This window comes from Antechinus flavipes, chromosome 4, assembly GCF_016432865.1.
Source record: "Antechinus flavipes isolate AdamAnt ecotype Samford, QLD, Australia chromosome 4, AdamAnt_v2, whole genome shotgun sequence".
Taxonomy (NCBI): domain Eukaryota; kingdom Metazoa; phylum Chordata; class Mammalia; order Dasyuromorphia; family Dasyuridae; genus Antechinus; species Antechinus flavipes.
The window spans coordinates 128,543,541-128,567,022 of record NC_067401.1 but is presented as its reverse complement, the minus strand read 5'-3'; the positions used below and the strand labels follow the sequence as shown (position 1 = coordinate 128,567,022).

Here is a 23,482-nt window from a genome sequence, read left to right as displayed (position 1 = left end):
AGGCACTATGTTAAGTACTGGGGATACAAAGAAAGGTCAAAGATAGTCCCTGCCCTTGGGGTGGTCAGGTTTTACTCCTATGGGTAACTTTGCCTGTCAATAGATATGTTAAAGTTGAAGAGAGAATCATGTAGAAGCTCAGTCCATAAGTGTTAGTGATGTAGCTTCTGAAGTTGACTCAGCTCTAGAAAAATTACGGGTGAAACTCTCTTCTTGACCCCTAGGAAAGCTATGGGCTTCCAAGCATGGGTCTCTATCTGAAGCTGGGCTCAGACTTTCAGGGACCAGAAACTGACCAAAAATGTTCCTGGAATGGGAACAGGCTAGATCTGTGTGATTAGAGCTAGAAGGCATTTTAAGAGTTAACTCAGCGCTCATTTTACAGAAGAGGAAAGTATCATGATAGTCCTACTTTCTCACCATAGTCAAGATGGAGTGGTTCTGGTGTGGTAATAAGTGATCTGGGTTCTATCCTTGCCTCTGATCCAGCTCTGTGTTTTTGGGGAAGCCATTTCTCTGCTGGACTTAATCCCCATTTGTGAAATGAAGGAATTCAGAAACTAGATCTCTTTAATTCCTTCCCACTCTATCTACCAGGTCAATATTCAGCCAATCGATAGGCATTTAATTCCTACTGTGGATCAGGCTTTTTGTCAAAGGGATCCAAAGACTTTGTAGGTGGAGGGAACTTTTAGGCAAGAAAACTGGTGATCTCATCAGCTCCCAGGGATTAAATGATCATTTTCCATGCTGATGATTTCCAAATCTATCTTTCATACCCCACCCTCTCAGCTGACCTTCCATTTGCATTTCCAGCGGTTTTTCAGACATCTGGAACTGGATGTCCAGTAGACAAATTAAATTCAATGTATCCAAAACTGAACTCACTACTTTCCTCCTAAACACTGCCCCCTCCTACCTTTCCTGTTACAATCAAGGGCAATACCATATTCCCAGTCCCCCAGGCCCCCAACTAGGGAGTCGTTCTCAGACTTCTTTATTTTAGTCCCTATATTCAAGTTGTTGCCAAGGCCTATGGATTTCATCTCTGCAACATCTCTCTAACATGTCCCCTCCTCCCCTCTGACACTGCCCTCGCTGGTTCAGACCTTCATCACTTCCAGACAGGAGTGATTCGCCATTTCCTTCTTCAGTGGATTAAAACACTTAGAGGTAACTAACTTGCCCAAGGTCAGACAACTAGTAAAAACGTCTGAGGCTGAATTTGCACTCAGGTTTTCTTGACTCTAGGCCAGTGCGCTACCCACTGAGCCACCTTAGAGCCCCACACTTTACTGCCCCCTCCCTACTCCGACGCAGTGACACCTTTTTATTCCAGGAACTCTTCCCTTCCCTCCTCTTCCCCTTTTCCTTGCCCTGCCCTTTTCTCTCCCCTCCCCTCCTCTCTTTTTCACTTCCTCCTCCCCTCTGCTCCCCCGTCTCTTTTCCCTCGAATCGCCAGCCTCCTTCCCGGACCCGCCCCCCTCTCCAGGCCCCGCCAGGGGGCGGGCTCTGGACTCTGGGCTCCGGGCACCGGCTGCGGCTCGGGTCTCTTCGCTGTCGGCTCCAGCGTGAACTGCAGACTTTTCGGCTTCCAGCCGCCACCTCCGCCGTAGCCACAGCCGCCTGGTTCTGCTCTTGGCCGAACTTCCCCGGTGAGAACGGCTGGGCCCCGCTCCCCGCTTGATGCCGTCCTGGCGGCTACGCCCTAGCAGGCGTTTCTCTTTGCCCTCGTCTCTCAGTCTGGGGCTGGGCCCGGCCCGGCCGGCGCCGGCTGGCACCGAGGAGGAGGGGGAGGAATCCCGGCCGGGCGGAAGCCGCTCCTCCGCCCGCGGAGAGCCACGTGGAGCCCGGCCGGGTGCCGGGGAAGGGGGGGGGGAGGAGCGCTGGGGCGGGATTGGGGGCAGGGTAGATGCAGACCCCCCTCAGGCCTCTGCACCCCACCCTTGACTAGCCCTTCCCACGTGGCTTCCTCACCCGGCCGTCTGCTCTTACCCACGCAGGACCATGGCCAACACCGAGCGCACCTTCATTGCCATCAAGCCCGACGGCGTCCAGCGGGGCCTGGTCGGGGACATCATCAAACGTTTTGAGCAGAAGGGTTTCCGCCTCGTTGGCATGAAATTCTTGAGGGTAAGGGGACGTCCCATTTCCTCCTCCCCTAAACCTCAGGGCCGTGGGGACCGTGAACTTGGTTTTTTAGAACTATTTGGATCCCTGGCTGTCAATAGAGGCAGTTTTCTTTGTAATCTGTATGCACTTAGAAAGAAACCTTATTCCAAGAAAGGGTCCTTTCGGTTTCCCTGGGCAGCCCGGGGCGTCTCAGCAACCAAGAAGCCTGCTCCCGGAAAGATTTTTCAAGCGCCCCCCAAACCTCCGGCTTATGTCCTTCCCAGGAGCGCGCCTCCGCCCAGCACCCAGCCTGCCAGGTTGGAGCTATTGGGGCACAGAGCTGCTGCGCTGCTCCCAGTGTTTCCAGCTGCTTATCTGCGGGCTTTTGCAATCAGAGCTGGAGAGCCTCCTTACTCTAATTTTATGAATTAATGTACTGAAGTGAAACACCACTCCCCCTCCCCCTCATCTGATCGCCATGTTTTTTTTTTTGCTCCTCCTTCATGTCTTTCCCGGTCCCTGCCGAAGGGAAGGGAGGGCAGCCAGTGGAATGACCAGTGCCCTTGTGATTTGTACCTCTGCTCCTGACCCAGAAGGATCTTGATTCCTGTTTGCCCCTGCTTCTCCCTTCCCTTATCCATAGGGGTGGTAGCTGGGAAAGAGAATTAAACTTGGTCACCCACATGCTCCTCCTCCGTGGCCGAAATGTGTGGAGGTTCAGGCCTTTGCTATTTTAATCTTTCCTTGTATACACTCAAAAATGGTAGTATCTAGATCCACCTGCCCACATGGCCCTTATTAATTCATAGTGGACCATGCTATCAAAAAATAAACTAAAGGAGGTTGAGTTAGAGTTCCAAAGGCCCCTGCTGTTCGAAACCTGATTAAACACTAATTTTAAGAGGTCCTCAGAGGGAATGTGATACAACCTATATATACTTAAACAGCCGTTCCTTCTCCAATATCCGGGAAAATAGTAATGTAATGAGGGGAACCCAGTCCTTCTCGAGGCCAACCATCTTACTTTCTTAGAATCTTAACTGCTGAGAAGTTTTGCTTTGTATTGAGATGAAAATCTGCTTCTCTGTAATTGACTTCTATTAGTTTTATCGTTGGGGGTCCCCAAGAGTAAATTTAATCCTGCTCTTCCAAATGATATAAGGCACACCCAGATTCCTTGAATAGATTTTTTTATCCTTAAATATATTGTTAAATATTTCCTGATTACATTTAAGTTTTTTTTTTTTAACATTGCTTTTTTAAAAAAAATTTGAGTTGCAAATTCTCCCTCTTTGCTACTCCTCCTTAGCCTTGGGAAGGCAAGCATTATATCATTTATAATATGTAATCATGCGAAAAAATTTCCATATTAGCCATGTTACTTTGAATGGATTTTTGTATATTCTCTCTTAGTCTTAGATGTCTTATGGGCTGATTCAGCATGAAGAGGGACTCAAATCTCCTCCAGCCAGCTTCAGAGTATAATATGGAGGATTCAGCAAAGGCTGAATTTGCCTGAGTTTTCAGAAAACTCATTGGCAGAAGTAGTATTCAGCTTTCCATTTCCCTTCCTCTTGCCAAATTTGAATAGGGAGACTATAAGATTTTCTTCTAGTAATTCTTATGTGTCCTTAGGCTTCAGAGGAACATCTGAAACAGCACTATGCTGACCTGAAGGACAGGCCATTTTTCCCTGGACTTGTGAAATACATGAATTCTGGGCCTGTTGTAGCCATGGTAAGTATGTGTGAGCCAAGTGCAATTGTTAAGTAGGAGCTTTGCTTTACACTGTTAATCCTTATTTGATTCAATTCAATGAAGACTTACTAAACACTTCTGGTGCAAAGACATTGGGAATTTAGGGGTATTAGGGAATGCTACTATTTTAAATTTTTATATATTTTTAATAGTAATTTATTATCCTTTCTACTTCCCTTCCCAATTGAACGATTAAAAACTCTTTAACAGATTGTATAAAGCAGAGGAAGGCAATGTATCTCATTTGCATTTTAATAGCTATAGCTAGCATTTATATAATTCTTTAATATTGGCAGACACTTTGCAAATATCTCATTTTAATTCTCAAAACCACCCTGAGAGTTAGATGCTATTATTTTATCCATTTTACAAACGGGGAAACTGAGGCAGTTTAAGTGACTTGCCCAGGGTCACATAGCTAGTGTCTAAGGATGGATTAGAACTCTGGTATTTCTGATACCAGGAACAGTCTTTTACCCACTGTGCTACCTAGTTTCATACTTTTATACTAATTTGGCAGTGGATGAGTAGAATGCTTAATTTTCTGTCCTCTGGAATCCTGTTAGAGATTGATATTTGAAACTTATTTTATGGGGCAAATACAGAGCTATATAAGACTTCTATAAAATGTAAGACCTGTTTCCTGATGGAATGGAACTTACATTGTGTTAGTTCTCTCATTTTAGGAGTGCATCTAGGAATCTTAGGAAAAGAGAAAAGACAAAAATTAATGTACCCAAATAAAATAGATTAAAATAGATATGATTTGAATGGCCTTAATTCTTTGGATTCTGGCTGCTTTTTTATTGGGGCTGTTAGAAATTTTTTCCTTAATAATTTTGAATTCTAATTAAAACATATGTGTGAGGTATTCATGTGAGAAGGAAGAGAGAATGGGGGCATAGGATGAGACTGCTTTTTCATCCATTACATCCCACTAGTGAGGATCATGGAGGAAGTGAAAGCAGTAAGCAAAGGACATCATGAGTAAGGGTTGTCACATTGCCTTGTCAAAGGTGGCACTTGCCTCACCTGCAGAAATCAGCCTAAATAGAGTAAGCTAATCTGATTTCTGTTTTCCAAAGATCTTACAGAAGAGTCAGGAGACTTGGGTTCATTTCCCATGACTCTGGATCTCAGTTTCTTCATTAAAATGTGATTTTGAATTCAGTGATCTCTAATATAATTTCTTTTTTCCTCTGCTTTGAACTGCTCAAGTCTCATCTTTATTTTTATCATTCCATCCTAGGGCTAATTTATTTTTATCAATGTCTATTACTGTATTCCTCAATTTTTTTTTTTTTTTTTGGCTAAGGCAATTGGGGTTAAGTGATTTGCCCAGGGTCACACAGCTAGAAAGTGTTAAATGTCTGAGGCCAGATTTGAACTCAGGTCCTCCTGACTTCAGGGTTGGTGCACTACCTAACTGCCCCCGTTAATTGTATTTCTTAAATCATTTTATCTCTCTCCTATCTTCTAAACTTGGGTTTTTCCTTGAGATAAGAAGTTGGAAATTGTTTATCCCTTTTAAGATTGGGAATTTGGCCCTTTCTATAAGAAACAGGCTCTCTAACCCCTTAGAACATAAACCTAATGTGAATTTTTGCTTTGCCATTCTTTATTTGCCATGGAGGTCTGGGAGGGCTTGAATGTGGTGAAGACAGGCAGAGTGATGCTGGGGGAGACTAACCCAGCTGATTCCAAGCCAGGCACTATTCGTGGGGATTTCTGCATTCAGGTTGGCAGGTGAGTTGTGGGGAGTAAAAAAATTCCATTACCTTGATTATATTTATATTTGCGTGTGGGGGTGTTCGAATGTCCCTGTATATGAAGTCTGATAGATGAAAATCCAAGTTTATAAAAAGCTGACAAAGTAGGCAATGACCATTATCCTCAGAGGTGGAGCGTAATGATTAATAGAGCTGACTTTGAAGCTCAAAAAACATGGTACCTGTAACACAAGATTGGGTTTTGTGACCTGGACCAGATATATCTATGCCCAGGAAGACTAAAACATTGCAGAGAAGGTGCTATTCTGAACTGATAAGAGTTCTCTATGCTATTGTTATTGTAAATCCCATCATCACTTAAAAAAAAAATTGGAGTTAAAAAAAAATCAAATTTCCTTTAGGTTTTTCTTTCCTGTTCTGTTCACCTAACCATCAATCATAAAGGAGTTGGTCATGGTGAGAATTCGTGTCCTTTTAGCCAGATCTGTGTCTAGGCAGGCTTTTTACATTATAAATCTAAGATTGGAAGTTCTGGGATAGTGTCTTTTTATTTGCTAAAATTTGAGTAGTTGTTTATTGGCATCTGGAGAGGGGATTTAAATAGCAGTAAGGGTGCTTGAAGAGGTTTCTATTGGCAGTCTGAGTAATCTTCATTAGTATAGTTACATGGCTGTTGGTCACTTGCTTTTTTCTAAGAACTATGCCTTTCTGAAATACCAGGTTTTACTTAAGGGGTTCTGGGAAGAGTTGGTGTTTTTAAACAGTTAATTGTTTATTAACATAGTAACTTCTAATTATTATTTCTTTAGGAACATCATTCATGGCAGTGATTCTGTAAAAAGTGCTGAGAAGGAGATCAGCCTGTGGTTTAAGCCTGAAGAGCTGGTTGACTATAAGTCTTGTGCTCATGACTGGGTCTATGAATAAGGATTTTAAAAGTGGATCTGGACTGGACCCACTCCTTTTAGTAGTAGCTGTGGTATGCTTGTGTGTTCGTCACTGACTGTGAGTGTGTGTATGTGTGTGCATGTGTGTCTGTCCTTGAATACAACATTTCACCAGGGGATTGAAAGGTATTGAAACCATCATTTTCTAAAATACTTTAATCCTGTTCAATAAAGCCTTGGAAATAAGAGAAAGTCTTGTGTGGTTACTTCTGGGTTTTAAAGTGAATTGAAACCCTGGCACAGTGCATTCATAACAGTGTTAGTACAAAATAGTTGGTTAAATCTATGATATAATCTAAAAGAATGTTTTATCTGGAGGTTGTGTATTTCTAGGTTTTATTTTTTTGAGGATGGAGGCAGTAGTTTTAGATCTCTTGTAAAATAGAGATAAGGGAATTTCTCTTGTGGATGACAGTGCAAATCCTTCCACTTGGTGCTCTGTAACTTGTAATATGAGGTTCATATCCTGCTGAAGACGAGGATGCTAAGAATGTTTTTGTCTGAAAAGAGGGGACATAATAGCACTTTTCTTATTGGGTTGTAAGGATTCAGGAAACTGCAATTTATATAGTCTTATCTAAGTGCTACTCAAGTTGGTTCTATTAACTAAATAGTTGTAAATTACCAAGTAGAACTAGAGGAAGAAGTGTTTGTGGTTTGGTATTTCTGCAAATATCTAACATTGTACCTGAAAACTAAACAGAGTAATAAAGTGAATGAGAATGAAAACTCTTGAGACAGTACAAGAAAATTAACCTGGGAAATTAATTCACATGGGGGCATAGTTCAAAACCAATTAAGTCATATTGGAAGCGAAACAGTGACTAATTAAATTCAAGTAACAAATTATGTGCAAAGCACTGAGAGATGAAAATGTAACAGGATAGATACTGATTCATCATCTACAAGGCATAAAGTACTGTCAAGTTTTGAGGAGAAAAAGTCCAGTCTCTACCCTCAAGGAATTTATATTCTCTATATGGAAGTAAGTACTAACATTTGGGGAACTCTAATAGGCCCTTAAAGTGGCAGTTGAAGCTAGCTTTGATTCTGCAAGATTGGAGACTAGGAATTACAGCGATGGATATGGGATACATGTTATTTGGGGAACAAAGGGATTCATGGAAAAGATGTCTGGAGGATAAATGGGAATATAATTTTTGAGTTGGGTGAAGCTAGATTGGAATTTGGGAATATCTAATTGATCTGGAATGTAGTGTTCCAAGACACATGAAAAACTTCGATGTACTGCATTAATGGGGCACTGGGTGTAGAAGACATATTAGGTTTTGTCAAGTGTTTGTTAGTTTTTGTTAATTAAAAAAAATTTATTTTCTCCCTCCAGACTCCTCACTCACTTGAGAAATTAAAAACCAACCTTTTTAGGATATGAACAGACAATTTTCAGATGATGAAATTGGAACTATTACCACTCATATAAAAGTGTGTTCCAAATCACTATTGATCAGAGAAATGCAAATTAAGACAACTCTGAGATACCACTACACAAATGTTGGAGGGGATGCGGGAAAACTGGGACACTGATGCATTGTTGGTGGAGTTGTGAACGAATCCAACCATTCTGGAGAGCAATTTGGAATTATGCCCCCAATCAAAAGTTATCAAACTGTGCATACCCTTTGATCCAGCAGTTTCTACTGGGCTTATACCCCAAAGAAATACTAAAGAAGGGAAAGGGACCTGTATGTGCCAAAATGTTTGTGGCAGCCCTGTTTGTAGTGGCTAGAAACTGGAAAATGAATGGATGCCCATCAATTGGAGAATGGTTGAGTAAATAGTGGTATATGAATGTTATGGAATATTATTGTTCTGTAAGAAATGACCAGCAGGATGAATACAGAGAGGCTTGGAGAGACTTACATGAACTGATGCTAAGTGAGATGAGCAGAACCAGGAGATCATTATACACTTCGACGATACTGTATGAGGATGTATTCTGATGGAAGTGGATTTCTTTGACAAAGAGACCTAACTCCATTTCAATTGATAAATGATGGACAGAAGCAGCTACACCCAAAGAAAGAACACTGGGAAATGAATGTAAACTATTTGCATTTTTGTTTTTCTTCTCAGGTTATTTTTACCTTCTGAATCCAATTCTCCCTGTGCAACAAGAGAACTGTTTGGTTCTGCAAACATATATTGTATCTAGGATATACTGCAACATATCTAACATATATAGGACTGCTTGCCATCTGGGGGAGGGGGTGGAGGGAAGAAGGAACAGAAGTGAGTGCAAGGGATAATGTTGTAAAAAAATTACTCTGGCATGGGTTCTGTCAATAAAAAATTATTTAAAAAATAAATAAATTAAAAAAACAAAAAACCCAACCCTTTTAATAAACATGCAGAATCAAGGCAAATTCCCCCCACTGACTACTTTCAAAAATGTATGTCTCATTCTTTATGCTAGAGTTCTTTACCTCTATGTCAGGAATGTGGTGGAATTATCAGTCGTTTGGAATCGTGGTTGGTTTCTGCATTCATCCAAGTTCTTTCAAAATTGTCTTTATGAAACTTTATTGTATAAATTGTTTTCCTGGTTCTGATCACTTCAGTCTGCATGGCTATATACTTTTCTCTAAGTTATCTCTGCTATCATTTTGTGACAAAAAAATATTTCATGATATTCATATACCAAAATTTGATTATTTCTTACTTCCAAGTAACCCCCTTAAAACCTGGAGTGGAGTATCTGGGTCTAGGGATAGTACGGTAACTTTATGGGTACAGTTATGCATTGCTTTTGCTAAAACTTTAAAAAATTGATCACAGTTCAAATTCCCTGCCCTCCTACCTTTGTCCCATTGCAAAAGAAAACCCAAATCTGACATAGGTGCATAGTCTAGCAAAACAACTTCCTGTCCAAAAAAAAGTTAATTTATATTTTTCTTCTTATTAGTAATTTGGAACACTTTTTCATATAGTTGTTGATGGTTAGGAAATGCCTGGTAATATTCTTTGAATATTTATCAATTGAGGAATGACTTGTATTCTTATAAATTTGAATCAGTTGCTTACATATTTTGGAAAGAAACTTTTTTATTATTTTCAAATTGACCATGTCCAAATAAAAGAGTGGATGTTTGTATATGTGGAAAATAGTCAGCATATTTCATCATTAGTCTTCTGAAACCACGGTTGGAAATTATGTTTATTAGTTTCTAACTCAGTTTTGTCTTTAAAAGGTTGTGACTGTATAAATTGTGGTTCTGATCACCTTCCTACTTCATCAGTTCACACAAGTCTTTTCAGATGGTTTCTCTGAAATCATCCTCTTTATCATTTCTTACAGTACAGTAATATTTCATCATACTCATATCACAATTTATTCAGCCATTCCCCAATTTATAGAGAATCCCTCAGCTGTCACCACATTCTTTGTTACTTCAAAAAAAAAAAAACAAAAACAAAAAACTACACAATTTTTGTTTTAGAGTTTGTTTTGCTTAGGAATAATCCCTCTCTTAATCTGTTCTTCCTAATTTCCCTCATTTCTTTTTTCCTATTGTTAACTATTTTTCTGTGCTCAATTGTGTGTGTGTTATTTTCCCCTCATTTGACCCATTCAGATGTGAGGTTCAAGTGTCAGTTGTTCCCCAGCATCCCCTTGTTTGTATATAAATGGCAACTTGCAAACTTTTGATTACTGACATAATTTTGCCTCCCCCATTCCCAGCTGTGCTTCCCCTCTTCTAAGATTGTTAAGGCAAAACAACTACTCCCAGGCCCTAATTAAGACTACTTTTATGAACCCAGAGGATCATCTCTTTCCTCCAACCCCCTTCTTAGGTGTCATTTCCTTATGTTTCCCATATTGAGATAACTGCCAACTTTGCTGTTTCTTCCTCAGGGTCACCTCTCACATCTGTCTGCTCCTTTCCACTTGCACAGCCAGTGCCCCAGATAAGCTTCTCATCATCTCTCCCCTAGATTCCTGCAATGAATTCCAGTGTTTCCCCACTCCAAGGTGATTTTTCTCAGTCCTAGACTTGTTACCACTTCTATATTCAAACTCCACAGACTTTTCTCTGTTGCCTTTCAGAGTCTGCCTGCCTCCAGATCCCCCACTTCATTCTGCTTTACTCCTCAGCCTGCACCCTCCAGCCTTCTCTGTTCCTCATCTAACACCTTGTTCATCCTCTCTGCACTGCCTTTGCCCCTGGGCCTGAAGTGTCCCCCCTGCCTTACTGCCTCCTCATAGAATTCTCTCCTTCCTTCAAGACTGATCAAGCACACATTCTACAAGAAGCCTTTCTCAATCTTTTCAATTGCTAGTATCCTCCATAACTACCTTGTATTTAAAATCTTGTAATTTCTTTAAATGTTTGTTGACTGGCTTTCTGCAGCTGAGTTGATATAACAATCAAATGTAATATAACATCCAGTGAGTGGGACTGGCTGGTTTGGGGCATAGAGGATCATTAATTATCTACCTCAAAATATACAAATTGCTTTTGCCACACCCCTCAAAGTCCTTAAAATTTCCTAATGCAACGAATAGTATATGACTTCTAAAAAGAACAAATTATAGCCAAAACTTTAACATAAATGAAAAAGAAAAAATGACCAAACTGTTGGGACAATGTGATATTGCTGTCTAAAGCCACATGAAATCGGAAACAAGGGTTTTGGATATGAAGCCATTGTTAGTGGAAGTAAAATTGGCAATTATAAAAAATTTTTTCCTTGAATCAAGACTTATCTGCATCAAATCAAGAAAACATAAATGTAAATAACGTAAATCTTTCACTCATACAAAGCTTACTTTAACATTTTATTTTGTGTAAAAAAGGGCAAGTTTAGTGAATTATTTTCATCTTGTACACAAAGTTATAATTTTAATGCTTTTCACATCCATGCTGAAAATCTGCAATTTGGTAAAAATGAAAGGAACATAAATTTTTCCAAAAGCATTTTTCACTTAGTTATGTACACTTCATGAGAAAGTTTTAAACACTTTCCCACTGATCACACAATTACCAAGAAAATAAAAGATTAAATTTGTACAGATATTGATCTATATATCAATTACATACAGAAATGATGTAAAAACCCTATGTAGTTTTACTTTGTCTTCTGCCCCAAAGATCTACCCAGGGACAGATGCTTTTTTTTTTTTTTTTTGTATAAATGACTGTGGCTTTATTTAAAATATGAAAATTAAAGGAAGAAAACCCAGTTTAATCACAGTATTTAAAAATCCCTTCCCAATATTAAAGGATCATCACCAAATATATAGCACCATAATACAAATATTGATGGGAAAGGGTATTCACATCACGTAGTAATAATAATAATAATAATAATAATAATTAAAACAAAACAAACAAACACTGAAACCCGTGTTAGTATCCGTAGAACAAGAAGTTGATAACAGCTTTAGCTTTCCTCATACACAGCAAGGAAAAGGTTAAAGAGTTTAAACTACCGAAAATCCCAACTTGGGGAAAAAGGAAAGAAAACTCAATGTCAGCAGTACATTTTGAAGTGTAAAGGAAAATGGGGCTATTAAAAGTTGTACTATTTAAATTATGGCTAAGACATAAAATTTGTAAGCCTTATAAAGAGATGATTTTCTGATCATCTGCAGTAGGGGGACTCCTTTTATGACCTCACAAAGTTCTTGTCCCCTTCAACATTTGGTCACAGTTTTGAAACAATAAAAGCTGTACCTGCACTATCACTGATAACAAAAGCGTGCCATTTGGATGGGAGAGTCTAACCACTTAGTGTGCCTGGTTTAGCTTTAGAACTGGAAGCTGACAGTGTCTGGGCTACAAGTGAGCATTTTGAACAACTACCTCTAGGACAGGTTGGCCTCAGATCTGACCTTCCTGCTTTACACCTTAATTCCCTGTAGACTCCCCAACCCCAGGCTGTACTGACCTCAAGATCTAAGTATTCAAGGGGAAGGTGGGGTAAGCCACAAAACTTTGGCTTCTTTTGCCCATATCGAATGGGCTCAGAATCCTGAATTTGTCACTGAGCCTGAGGATTGATTTAAGACAACTGCTATCTTTCCTTTGGAAATTTCCCAGTTTTCAGTTTTATGGGAGGATTCTGAAAGTTAAAGATTTAGGAGGCATTGAAAGTACTGTATTTGGATGAAGTCCTCCTCAGCAATCTTAGCTTAGGATAAGCAAGTAACCAGTAATTTAACATCTGAATTCACATACAATTGACACATGAGAATCAACTAGTGTTGCTGATATGATCTACATGCCCCAAAAGGTCAGTATTAAGAAATGTTGACACTGGGGTTCCATACATTCCTACAAGATAAATAACAAATTTTACTTCCAGTAGCAACTACAAAACCACATGTTATTAACCCCTCTTGCATAGAATGAGGTAAACCTGTGCGTATTACCAATGTTATGTACCCAAAATTAGAGCAATATTTTAGAAAATAAATTGCTGGTTTTCAACTTTCTATGCACTTTTAAAAGTCAAATAAAAACTTACCTAAAATGGTCTCCTGGGGCTTTCTGTTAACATCTTTTAAAGCATTCCATAGGCTGAAGGACTGTAGAGGTTAATCATGTTGATTATTTTCTAATTAGCCCTATCTACTACCTACTTATACTCCAGAGGAGATGGTCAGTATAGCACTCTGAAGGGGACAGGCTAAGGCCCAGAAGCACTTAGAGAACACACGCAGTTAATTCCTGAGAATTTAGTTAATGAACCTTACTGGTAAAAGCTAAAACTCTCTTATTTTTTCAGTCACAACTCAGTAGAAAGCTTAAAAATGCAGAGAGCACACGTTTCCCCCTCCCACCACCCTTTTAAAAGAAGCCACATACACTTTTAAAACAAGGAATGTTTACATGGTCCAAATTAGTTGTTACTTTTGTTAAGAACTTGTTTTGGCTGTAGTGATATACAGTTTTTACAGTACATGCGAATTTTTAAGAGGATGAACACATTCCTTTTCAATGACTTTTTAACAAAGCAGAACTGGAATGATCTGAAATTTAGATTTATTCTGGCTTTAGAAGATGCTCCATTTCCATTTTCCGGTTAATAAAGAACATCTGGTTTTGGGGTGTGCTTATGTTAAATGTCATCTCACAGAATGAAAAAGGAGATGTCAGAAAGGAAAGAACAGAATTTCTTATTTCTTTTGTGGGGGTGTTTTAGAAAAAAAGAAAAACTTAGGACAATTTTGCATTTTCCCCAACCCCACTTTGCCAAGACAAAGATGCTATGCATAAGCTCATTGTCAACCATTCCAGTTTAATTAACACATGAGTGTTAAAATAATTTTGATCATTTCTAATTAAAAAGATAAGTTGTAAAAAGTATCTAGAGTTCTTCCAATTTCATACAGAACTCCAAATAAATTTTCTTGAGCATTTTTCAGAATGAAAACATTTCTGTACAAACATTTAAAATGGTCTGCAATAAAATGCCAACAACTCAAAATCCGTCCCACCTTCCATGATCTACGTGGTGATGCTCCTTTCATGAGGGCATCGGTTGCATATTTCTGCAGCAGAGGAAGCTGGAGATGTGACTGGCATAGTTTTGAAGATTCCAAAATCTCCCAACTTGTACCAAAAAAAGGTTCATTTGTAATGACAGTTCATTTGTATTTGCAACTATATCCTTCTTAAATCGTTTCCTGCAATCCTGTTACTTAAACTTTAAATCTTACCAAAAAGTTAGAATTTCAGTTCTTGTTAACAATGCACAATAAATCCAAACTTGGAAAATATTACAAAATTCTTTCAAAAGCTTCAAATACAACACAAAAATGTCCATCTTTATAAATTGAAAAATTTCCCCGACTAAAATAGTTTCCCCACCCACCTCAAAAATCCAGAACTTAAATCTCTTCTATGGTTAGCAAAGTGACCCAGTAGAATTGTCCCCCTATCCAGTTGGGTTGGTAATAAATCCGTCCTGTAGAAAGCTCTCCCTCCCCCTGGTTTTTGAGCTGTCATCTCAGGGTTCCTGTTTGATGTAGTAGCTGGCAGAGCCATTGCTTTCCTGATCAGAAGCTCCTTGGAGGAAGCTGTATTCCTCTCCATCTAGCAATTCTTCCTTCAGCTGCAATGGAGTCACTACATTAAAAAGAAAAAAGAAAAAGGAGATATACATTCCCAAGACAATCATGCCTTTTTTCTTCTAGTCTAGCTAACTTACAGGCAAGGAGGTTTCTTCATCCCTTTAGTAACTTAAACAACACTAAATTGTAAGTATGAGCATCAAGGTGATTACAGCAACAGAGATGATTAAGGAGATTAGCAGATAATGAAAAGCCATGCGAACATGAAAGACAAATGGTGTTCCTCAGAGGGCACTTTCCATGGCAAGTATAAGATCATGGTGTTTATATTATTTGGATGATAGTCATGTGCAAACTTTTTCATTCAATAAACATTTATTTCATATAATAAATGCTTACTGAATAATGAAAGTGTGTATTTAACCTTAAGGAATTTGTCAGAGGATGAATGAAACAAGAACTATGAAGTGAATATTCTAATAATCTTTGGTGATTAAAAACATTAAAAAGGCTTTACTGTGTATTAACACTGTCCCCTGAGGGAACTTTAATGAATGTTCCCTGGGTTACAACAAAATGTGTTATAATTTAATTTTTACTTTTATATAAGTGCAACTACTCAAGACTTCCAGAAAGATCACTAGTGGCAGCAATAATAGGAAAATTAGAAATGTCAAATTGATGATGTCACAAAACAAGGTCTTTTTTTCAATGAAATGTTTTGGGGAAGAAACTGACTAATAATCTTTAAAATTTTAAATACACAGGCAATCCCTAATTAATAAAGAAGTGGTTGTTTTTTTAAATAAAAAGTTAAACAATTTCAGGTCAGCCCACAAATACTGATTTAACATGTAACACAGAAAATATAGTACTTGCCTGAGTTCTGTGTTTTGAGAGCAGGAAGCCCCCAAGGTATGGGATGATGAAGAAAAAAAAGGAAGGAGAACAAGCAAGAAAAAAGAAAGGAAGAGAAGAGTTTCTTTTTCCATTTTCTAGGTGGACTTGGCCTAGGCAAAGCAGAATTTGCAAAAGTAACAACTGCCTTTTATTTAATATTGTAGAATTTAGAGAATTAACAATCTTGGATATCATGTATCAAGAGCCGGGAGGACCTTACAAATGATCTGGTTCAATTCCCTCATTTTATGGATGAAAATAATGAAACCTATAGAATGGAAGTGACTCGCCTCAAATCATAAGCAAGTGGTAGAGCTGAGGTCTGAATCTCTAGGCTTCTGATGCCCATAAAGATCGGCAGAGATGGGCTGTGGAAAGAGAATGGAAGTTGGGAGTATGGCCCTCCTTCTACCTCCTTTGTGACTTTGGGAACCTCATTTACCTCAGGACCTCCACATTCCCCCTGTGAGGACTAGATGGCCCCTGGGAGGCTCTTCCTGTTCTAGATTTATGGTCTTTTAAAAAGCTCTGGATCTAGTGCTTTTTTTTCCTGTAGCATGATGTACTTCTCCTACCTTTTCCTTCTCCTATTCAGAATAGTAGTTCTCAGGGAGGGGCTAGGAACCCTCAGTACCACAATCTTCCAGTTTTCCCATAGTAGCTTTTAAAAATGGCTGTTTACTAACTCAACTCAGCACTTTAGGGGTATAAATGAAGTAACAAGTTCGAGTAGCAAGTTCTGAGGGTTTGATAGTTATGTGTGTGGTTTTTTTCCCTAGGCCATATCTACTTTTAAAAATTTCCCTTATTCTTTTGAAGTCATGCCTTTTATAAAAACTCATGTTATATTTCATGGCAATCAGGGAGGCTGTATTTGTGACTACTTGTGTAGTCACATGTCAGTTTTAACTCTGTCATTCATAAATAAAAAATTACCTAAACTAAAATACTGAAGAAAACCAATTTGTACAGTTCAAATTGGTCCAGAGAGAACTAATTTGGCTTTCCAGAATGTAACAATGTCATCAAACTATTCAATACAGAAAAAGAGAGTGTTTTTGCATTCACCAAGTATTAATGAAAAAAAAATAGTGAGGTCAATTAAGTATATTTAATTCCTTGATTTCAATTGTGAAGTAACAATCATCTCTGACTTTTTACTACCTGATTAAAAAATAATCTTTTGAAAAATGTTTCTATTCAATTCTTTTGCTTTTGTGTTTGTTTTGTAACAATGTTCATGTTAATGGGTAGGAAGGAAGTTCACTACAGCTATCCAAAGTATTCTAAAATAAACATATGAAAGGTAAATGAAACCGGTTCTCATGTGTTTTTTTCTTTCTCTCTTGTCACAAAAAGCATCACTGAGAATATGAGTGGATAGTAATTTCAAATGTCCAGCTGTTAACCTTCAAATCTATCACCCAAATAAAAGAAACATTCAAAGCATTTTGACTACATGAAAATAAAGTCCACTGAAAATCAAAAATGGCCAAGTTTCATTAAAGGTGCAGTACCCACATTAAAAGGTCGATTAAAAGATTTTTTTCATACGATGACCAAATGAATGAGAAAAAGTGTTACTGAAACCTAGATTATATTCAGACTGATGTTTTAAATATAAGAAAGATAAATACAAGATCCACAGTATGCCCTAATGTTGTCTACATTTGCAGACAATAGCAAATTTTGGGTTTTCATTCTCTTTATCTTCTCTAAATATGAAAATGATATGCTTAAAAAAGTAGCTGGAGACAATGATGCTACATTCATTCAAGTGGAGCCTAGTTCTATATAAATTTCATCTACCTGAAATCAAAATCTGGAAACTGTTTTCATGGCTTATTTAATTCTTTAGCCTCTAACCTTAATTCCTAAGATGCTAAAACAACTTTTGCAGCTTAATGAAACTTTGTATATTTAAAAACAGGCAGTTCTAATATTACCTTGACACTAAATCCTATTGTTGCAGGAATTTAAAAAACCAAATCACATTTTACCACAGATCCATAATTATAAATTCTTCTAAGAGATCTTATTAAACCACAATATTCAGTTAAAAAAGCAGAGCCACTTAAGATCACACAAAGTCACAAAGCACAGGCTCATAGTTCTATGGCTACTATGTCTATATCTACAGACACAGGTATAGCTCTACATATTTCTAGTATAACCATCTATAGTAGTCTTTTATCTATTGATCGCTGCAGCAACTGGGGAGAAAATACTCTTGCTAGGCTACATGATTTCCTCAGAAGTATTCATTTTTAATACCTCTGGGTTACTCCAAATCCAGTTTTCCATGGCCAATGAAACAAGATAGACTTTGAAAAACATCAGTGTTTAAAAAAAAAAACCTCTCAATAATGCCAATTATTTTCAACAAAGCTTCCAACTTCCAAGGTCAAAAACCATTCCAGATACTAATATATCACAAAATAAGTAACTTTAGGGAGCTAGTTGGTCTAAAATGTCAGAAACATAAAGAATAAGACATTTAGAAGAAGCTTCCTCTTCTAGGCAAGACAAATAATGTTAGATTTAAAGTTCTTATGGATGCAAAGTAAGCCACAGAAATTCTTCTAAATGGCAAGAACTCGTACTGATTTTTAAAGGGAATGGAAAGGAAACTATACAAACAATGGAAGTGGGATGAGATGCATGCCTATTCTACAAAAATCATTTGGGATGTTTATAGTAAGGCAAATGCCAGTGAAGTTTTCATTTTCACAAATGTTAGCAAAATAAGGAATGAAAAGGATTCAGAGCCAGGTATCCCATCCATCTTGGCTCTCAGCAGAGAAGTGACATTTAAAACAAATACAAAGTACTGTAGTCTAAACTTAACAGCAGATAATAATCTAACCAAAGATCTGGATTTTTCTAACTTACACTTACAAGACTCAATTGCATCATATTCAATTACAGTGACATTCTTCAGTACTCAATGATTACCTTGTGTCAGATCTTACCAATTAAAGGAAAGACAAATTTTTTCAACAGTCATCCTCCAAGTTTTAAAGCTTACATCCTTTAGACTTTTTCTTGGCCTACAAGAATTAAACTTGTAACAAGTACCACCTACTTATTTAATTGCTGGAGTTTGTGAAGAAATACAATTATAGAAATGCAAGATAGCCAAGTTCAGCAGTCAATTTCAAAGCTGACTTTGAAATTACAATCTCTCCACCAAGTCTGAAAATTCTTTACTCACTGATCCAAACTATTATCAGCACCAAAAATACATTCTAATCTCATAAGAGAGCTCCTTTCCCAGTCAATGTGATGCTATGAAATGCTATGGGTTTGTTAAATGAATCTTTTCCTTTGGTTGTGGGTAATCAGATTAAAAAAAATACATTCCACTTTTGCAGGAATTAAAATCCAACAGAAATCCACAATGAAAAATGTTCTATAGTTTTTGGATGAAATTATGAAATATAATTACACTAAAAAGTCATGGTTATCTTTTAGGTTAATTGACTTTATGACTCTATTCTGATCTAAAGTTCTAAAGTGGTCAAATTAAAACAAAAATCCTTCCCATATGATTTATCCGGTGAAGTAGCTACCAAGCACTAATGAAAATGAATTTTTTTATTGAAAAGAAAAAAAAAAGTTAATGAGTCAGCATCTTTCATGCCAGACCATGCTTTGTCTCCCACCACCCTACCCAGCAAGATTACCATCTGTAGTACCTGAGGTGCTGATGTGACTAATTACCTGTTTTGAGGCTGGGACTGAACTCTCGGCTAGTGCTGGGAGGTGGGAAGGCCTCCGGGGCTGTCTGTGCTGGAAGGGTTCGATATGGAGGAGGAGTCAACTCTTCGTCACCAGAGAGGCTCCTCCGCACCCCACCAGTCATGGGCAGGCTCGACAAACTGACAGGCTTCTTCCCAACTGGCATCTTCCTTTCTAAACATTAAGTCAGACTAAAGTAAGCTTTTACTTACATGTGTGGTAAGAAAAGTGCATTAAATAAGTTGGAAAGTTTGTGGAGTACAGAGCACAAGATTGGCACTCTGAAAACATGGGATTCTCTGGGAGTTTGGAAATCCCAGGCTCTGAATCCTGAGTTGATTGAACTCAGTTGAAAAAACAAAGCAAAATTTGAACTACAGAGAGCATTGACTGGGTTGGGAGAATATCTGGTTCATTTTCTTTAACCAAGAAAAATCCTTAGACGTATCTTGGAGGGAATAACCTGCTGTTAACAAGGGGGAAAGATTCTTCTAAACCTTGCTCAGTGGCAGCACTTCACACAAAACCCCAAACACTGGTGTTTGGTTAGGAAGGAAAGTACAACTGTTTGTGAATTCAGAGTGTGACAGAATTTCACAATATGAATGTACCTATATATAATTTTTAAAAATCCTTTCTTTGAAAAGAACCTAAGTTATGGTAGTTCTGAAACTTTTTCTAAGATAAAAATTCTGATTATATACATATTTAGAAGCAAATGAATTTCATTTTAATGACAAATGCATCACACCCTTCAGTTTCATCTTCAAGAGAAACTATAAGCTTTAGGATTTATTCAATGTTTGTATTGTCAACAAAAATTTTTTGGAATAGGATGCACATACATTTGAAGTATTTAAAAACAAACAAGCAAACAAAAGCAAAACAGTCATCTATTTGGCAAGAAGATAAGGTATGGACAGTCTATATAAGAGGTATCAACCACGTGATACGTCTTAACATGTGGCCAGTACTAAGTTAAAATGCATTTGGGAAATATTTAACAAAATAAATAAAAATACAATAAAATATTGATACTATTTCATTTTAAAATTTAATCAATATATGGCCTGCACATTGTGTATCCTTTGATTGGTATAGTAGCTCCTTTTTCTATTTGAGTTTGATACCATTGGTCTAAATGAATAAAAGTAGCAACCGATTACCATATTGCATGTATGTTAAGATGCCAACAAAAAGTTTTCTTCCAGGATTTAAAATATCTCAGGTAAAAAGACCAAATACAGCCTATGTTTACATAACCAAGGCAAAAACCAAACCAAAACTGTATATCTCACTACTATAATGTTAAAATCATGTTATAATCAATCTAAATATTAAGTTCCTATTGATTTCTAAATTGCTAACTCTAAGCCATGTGTCCATCTCTTTGAAACTTCACTAATATATAACCAAAGAATAAAATGCAAGTAATTAACCACAGAAAACTAAGAAAACTACTAAGAGTAGCACCAGTAAAACAACCAATGAACAAGACATATAGAATGCCAATTTCCATACTTTACAACGAATACACTTTAACTCAAAGATGTTTTTGAGAATATATACCATAAAACCTACAAGAGCCTATTAATGGCATACTATCTTTGTTTTAAAAAACACAAGTTAATATGCACCCACACACATACATCCCTGTACACAATTACAGAATGTTAAGATTCTCCAACTAGACTTTCCTATTTCAAAAGTAAACAAGCACCACTGAAGCGAATGTTTTAGGGAAAAAAAGAATTAAAACTGAAGTAAAGACCACATAACCAGTACATAATTCTACTTGTACACAATACAAATAAAGTGCTATTTAAAAAAAAAAATTATTCCCTCCATGTCTACTACTCATAGAAGTCTGGCTGCAAAAAATGTAGTGCTTTATAAGCCTGGGTTTATTTAGAACACTATCCTTTATTTTCTTAAGAAGGACCTTGTATCAGTTCTATCCTGTCTGAAATTGTGATCGAAATATCTGAGAAGATTTCCTTTCTAACTAGCACAGAGTCAAGAGTTCTTCTCAGCAAAACCACAAAGAGTTAATGGTCCTTTATACTTTTTCCTCTCCATTTCTGAGGGAGTATTTTAAGACTTTATAAAAGATATCATAAAACTAAGAGGAACTGAAATGCTAATGAGATAAAAATGTTGCATCTTTTGCTAAATCCAGTCATAGTAGGAACCATGTCATTAAAAACAACCTTATTAATGTTATCACTTCTTTGCTATGGAATCTTTTCTTGTGGGGCCTATCTGAATCAATTAGTCTAAAACCACACTCATAGCATATACAAGATAAAGAACTGCAAGATTTATGTTCCAAGTGTTATAATCTTAAAAATAAAATTTCATGTAGCTACTGGTTGTAATCTAGTTCTTTTCTGGAAGGAAAATTTCTAATATCAAAAATTTCAAATAGAAATTAGTCAAGACAATCTTGGGTACAAACCCTTTATGGTAAATCTAGAGATTATACCTTCCCACAATCTACTTTCAGGTTCATACTTTCATTGGAATAATTTTTAGTTAAGTTTCCTGGTTGATGGGGTCAGAATTCCCATTCCTATGGAAACAGTTTTAGGTAAATGCTAGACATGGCAAACGTCCAGCTTACAACAATTCTGGGATTGTGTGACAATTATAACAACATCACAGAAGAACAGGGTTTGGGGAAGGAGTCGTGCTTTGGGGAAAATTTGTTCTTTGGCCCAAAATGTCTCTATAATGGCAAAATGATGGAAGAGAAAGAATACTTCACCTCAAATTATTATACATTGAAAAAGGGAAAAACAGAGCATGAAGGTTTCTTTAATCATGTTGTCTATCTCTTATCAGTTGATGATAATGATAACTTTTCATCTGAACATAAGGTAAGTCAACTGGAAAATTCTGGATTTGAGTTTCTATTCTTAATTGCATCTTAACTCTCAAAAAAAAAATCTCTGAATCAATACGAACAAACTTGTCTCTTGGTATGAAATACTGTATGACAAGTTTGATGAAAAGAAAAAAAATTATTCATTCAAGCTAAATAAGAAAAAAGGTTTTTAAAATACTGTCAAACAGACCTGCCTAAAATATTCCCACCAATAACCATTCTTTCATTATTATGATATACATATAACTGCATGAATTTTGTTTGTTGGTAAGCAGCCTGAATTTTTTTTAAACAAAGGAATACTATTTTTAGATAGGAATTCTGGTTATAAGCTAGAGTCATTATGCTCTGACTCTTATTGTAAAAACTAGGTTTTTATTATAAAACAATTAGGAAAAATCTGGAATAGATTACTTAGAATTTAAAGTGTCAATCATGAAATCTTGACCAAATGTCTAAAAATATTAAAGCAAACATCTTCTTTTACCATGCAAGACTTAAGAAATACTAACCATTTCCTTATAAATTGAACCCCACCTCCCTAAGGCATTTCTCATTTACTGAAAAAAGATTTGCCTTTTATGGCATACTGCACCTTTAAGCATAATACTTTATGTACAATCATCAACTTCAACAAGGAATGTTACTTTCCCTGAGAACACACATTAACCACAATTTGTTAACAATGAAAAAGAAATGTGTATTAATATTTGGTGACCCACTTTTCTTGTGTCCTTTGTATTGCTGTGACTTAGCCTTTTTCTTCTGTTTTGATGAACCTGACTGGCTTTCTCTTGATGCTGGAAAAAAAACACAAAACACCAAAAAAAAACACAATGGTTCTGGGTATTTACTCATGACAGCAACCATTATTTAAATGATTTGTACTCCATATGTACATGAGAGAACATTTTAATAATAAATGTATATTGAAGCTTCATAAATATGATAGATTATTTTAGAAAAGTCATGAACACATGAAGCCCTTTTCAAATAATGATACATTAATTTAGTCTGATGAAAGATGTTACTTTGATCTGTATTCTGAACCTTAAGTTCAAGGTTGCTATGGCATACTGTTACTGAACCAAACATAGGAAAGTATGCCCCAGTAGCACATTCTTAGAATGTAACTAAGTATATTAAGGGCAAGCATAAAATATATACTTCTGGGGCAGCTAGGTGGCGCAGTGGATAGAGCACCAGACCTAAGTCAGGAGGACCTGAGATCAAATCTATCTCAAAACACTTAACACTTCCTAGCTGTGTGACCCTGGGCAAGTCACTTAACAATTGCTTCAGGGAAAAAAACAACACACTTGCACACACACACACACACACACACACACACACACACACACACACACAC

The 23,482-nt window shown here is 37.1% G+C and overlaps 2 protein-coding genes across 7 annotated transcripts in view; one reads left to right on the top strand and one right to left on the bottom strand.

Moving 5' to 3' along the window:
- The first annotated feature begins 1,506 nt into the window (after positions 1–1,506).
- On the top strand, positions 1,507–6,739 carry LOC127560046 (nucleoside diphosphate kinase B). Its single transcript, XM_051994285.1, has 5 exons — positions 1,507–1,655; positions 2,004–2,133; positions 3,748–3,849; positions 5,504–5,616; positions 6,410–6,739. The coding sequence occupies exons 2-5, from the start codon at positions 2,008–2,010 to the stop codon at positions 6,525–6,527; spliced, it is 459 nt and encodes a 152-aa protein (XP_051850245.1). The 5' UTR covers positions 1,507–1,655; positions 2,004–2,007; the 3' UTR covers positions 6,528–6,739.
- A 4,593-nt stretch (positions 6,740–11,332) lies between these two features.
- Positions 11,333–23,482, bottom strand: part of MBTD1 (mbt domain containing 1) — a 75,036-nt gene continuing 62,886 nt past the window's right edge. For 4 of the 6 annotated variants that reach the window (XM_051994277.1, XM_051994275.1, XM_051994276.1 and 1 more), the window contains 3 exons: positions 22,836–22,913; positions 19,209–19,400; positions 11,333–14,640 (listed from right to left, as the gene is read on the bottom strand). In XM_051994277.1, the coding sequence (XP_051850237.1) occupies positions 14,522–14,640; positions 19,209–19,400; positions 22,836–22,913 (389 nt within the window). In that variant the 3' untranslated portion in view covers positions 11,333–14,521. The remainder of the gene's footprint in view (positions 14,641–19,208; positions 19,401–22,835; positions 22,914–23,482) is intronic. The other 2 variants (XM_051994278.1, XM_051994279.1) reach the window with 1 other exon arrangement.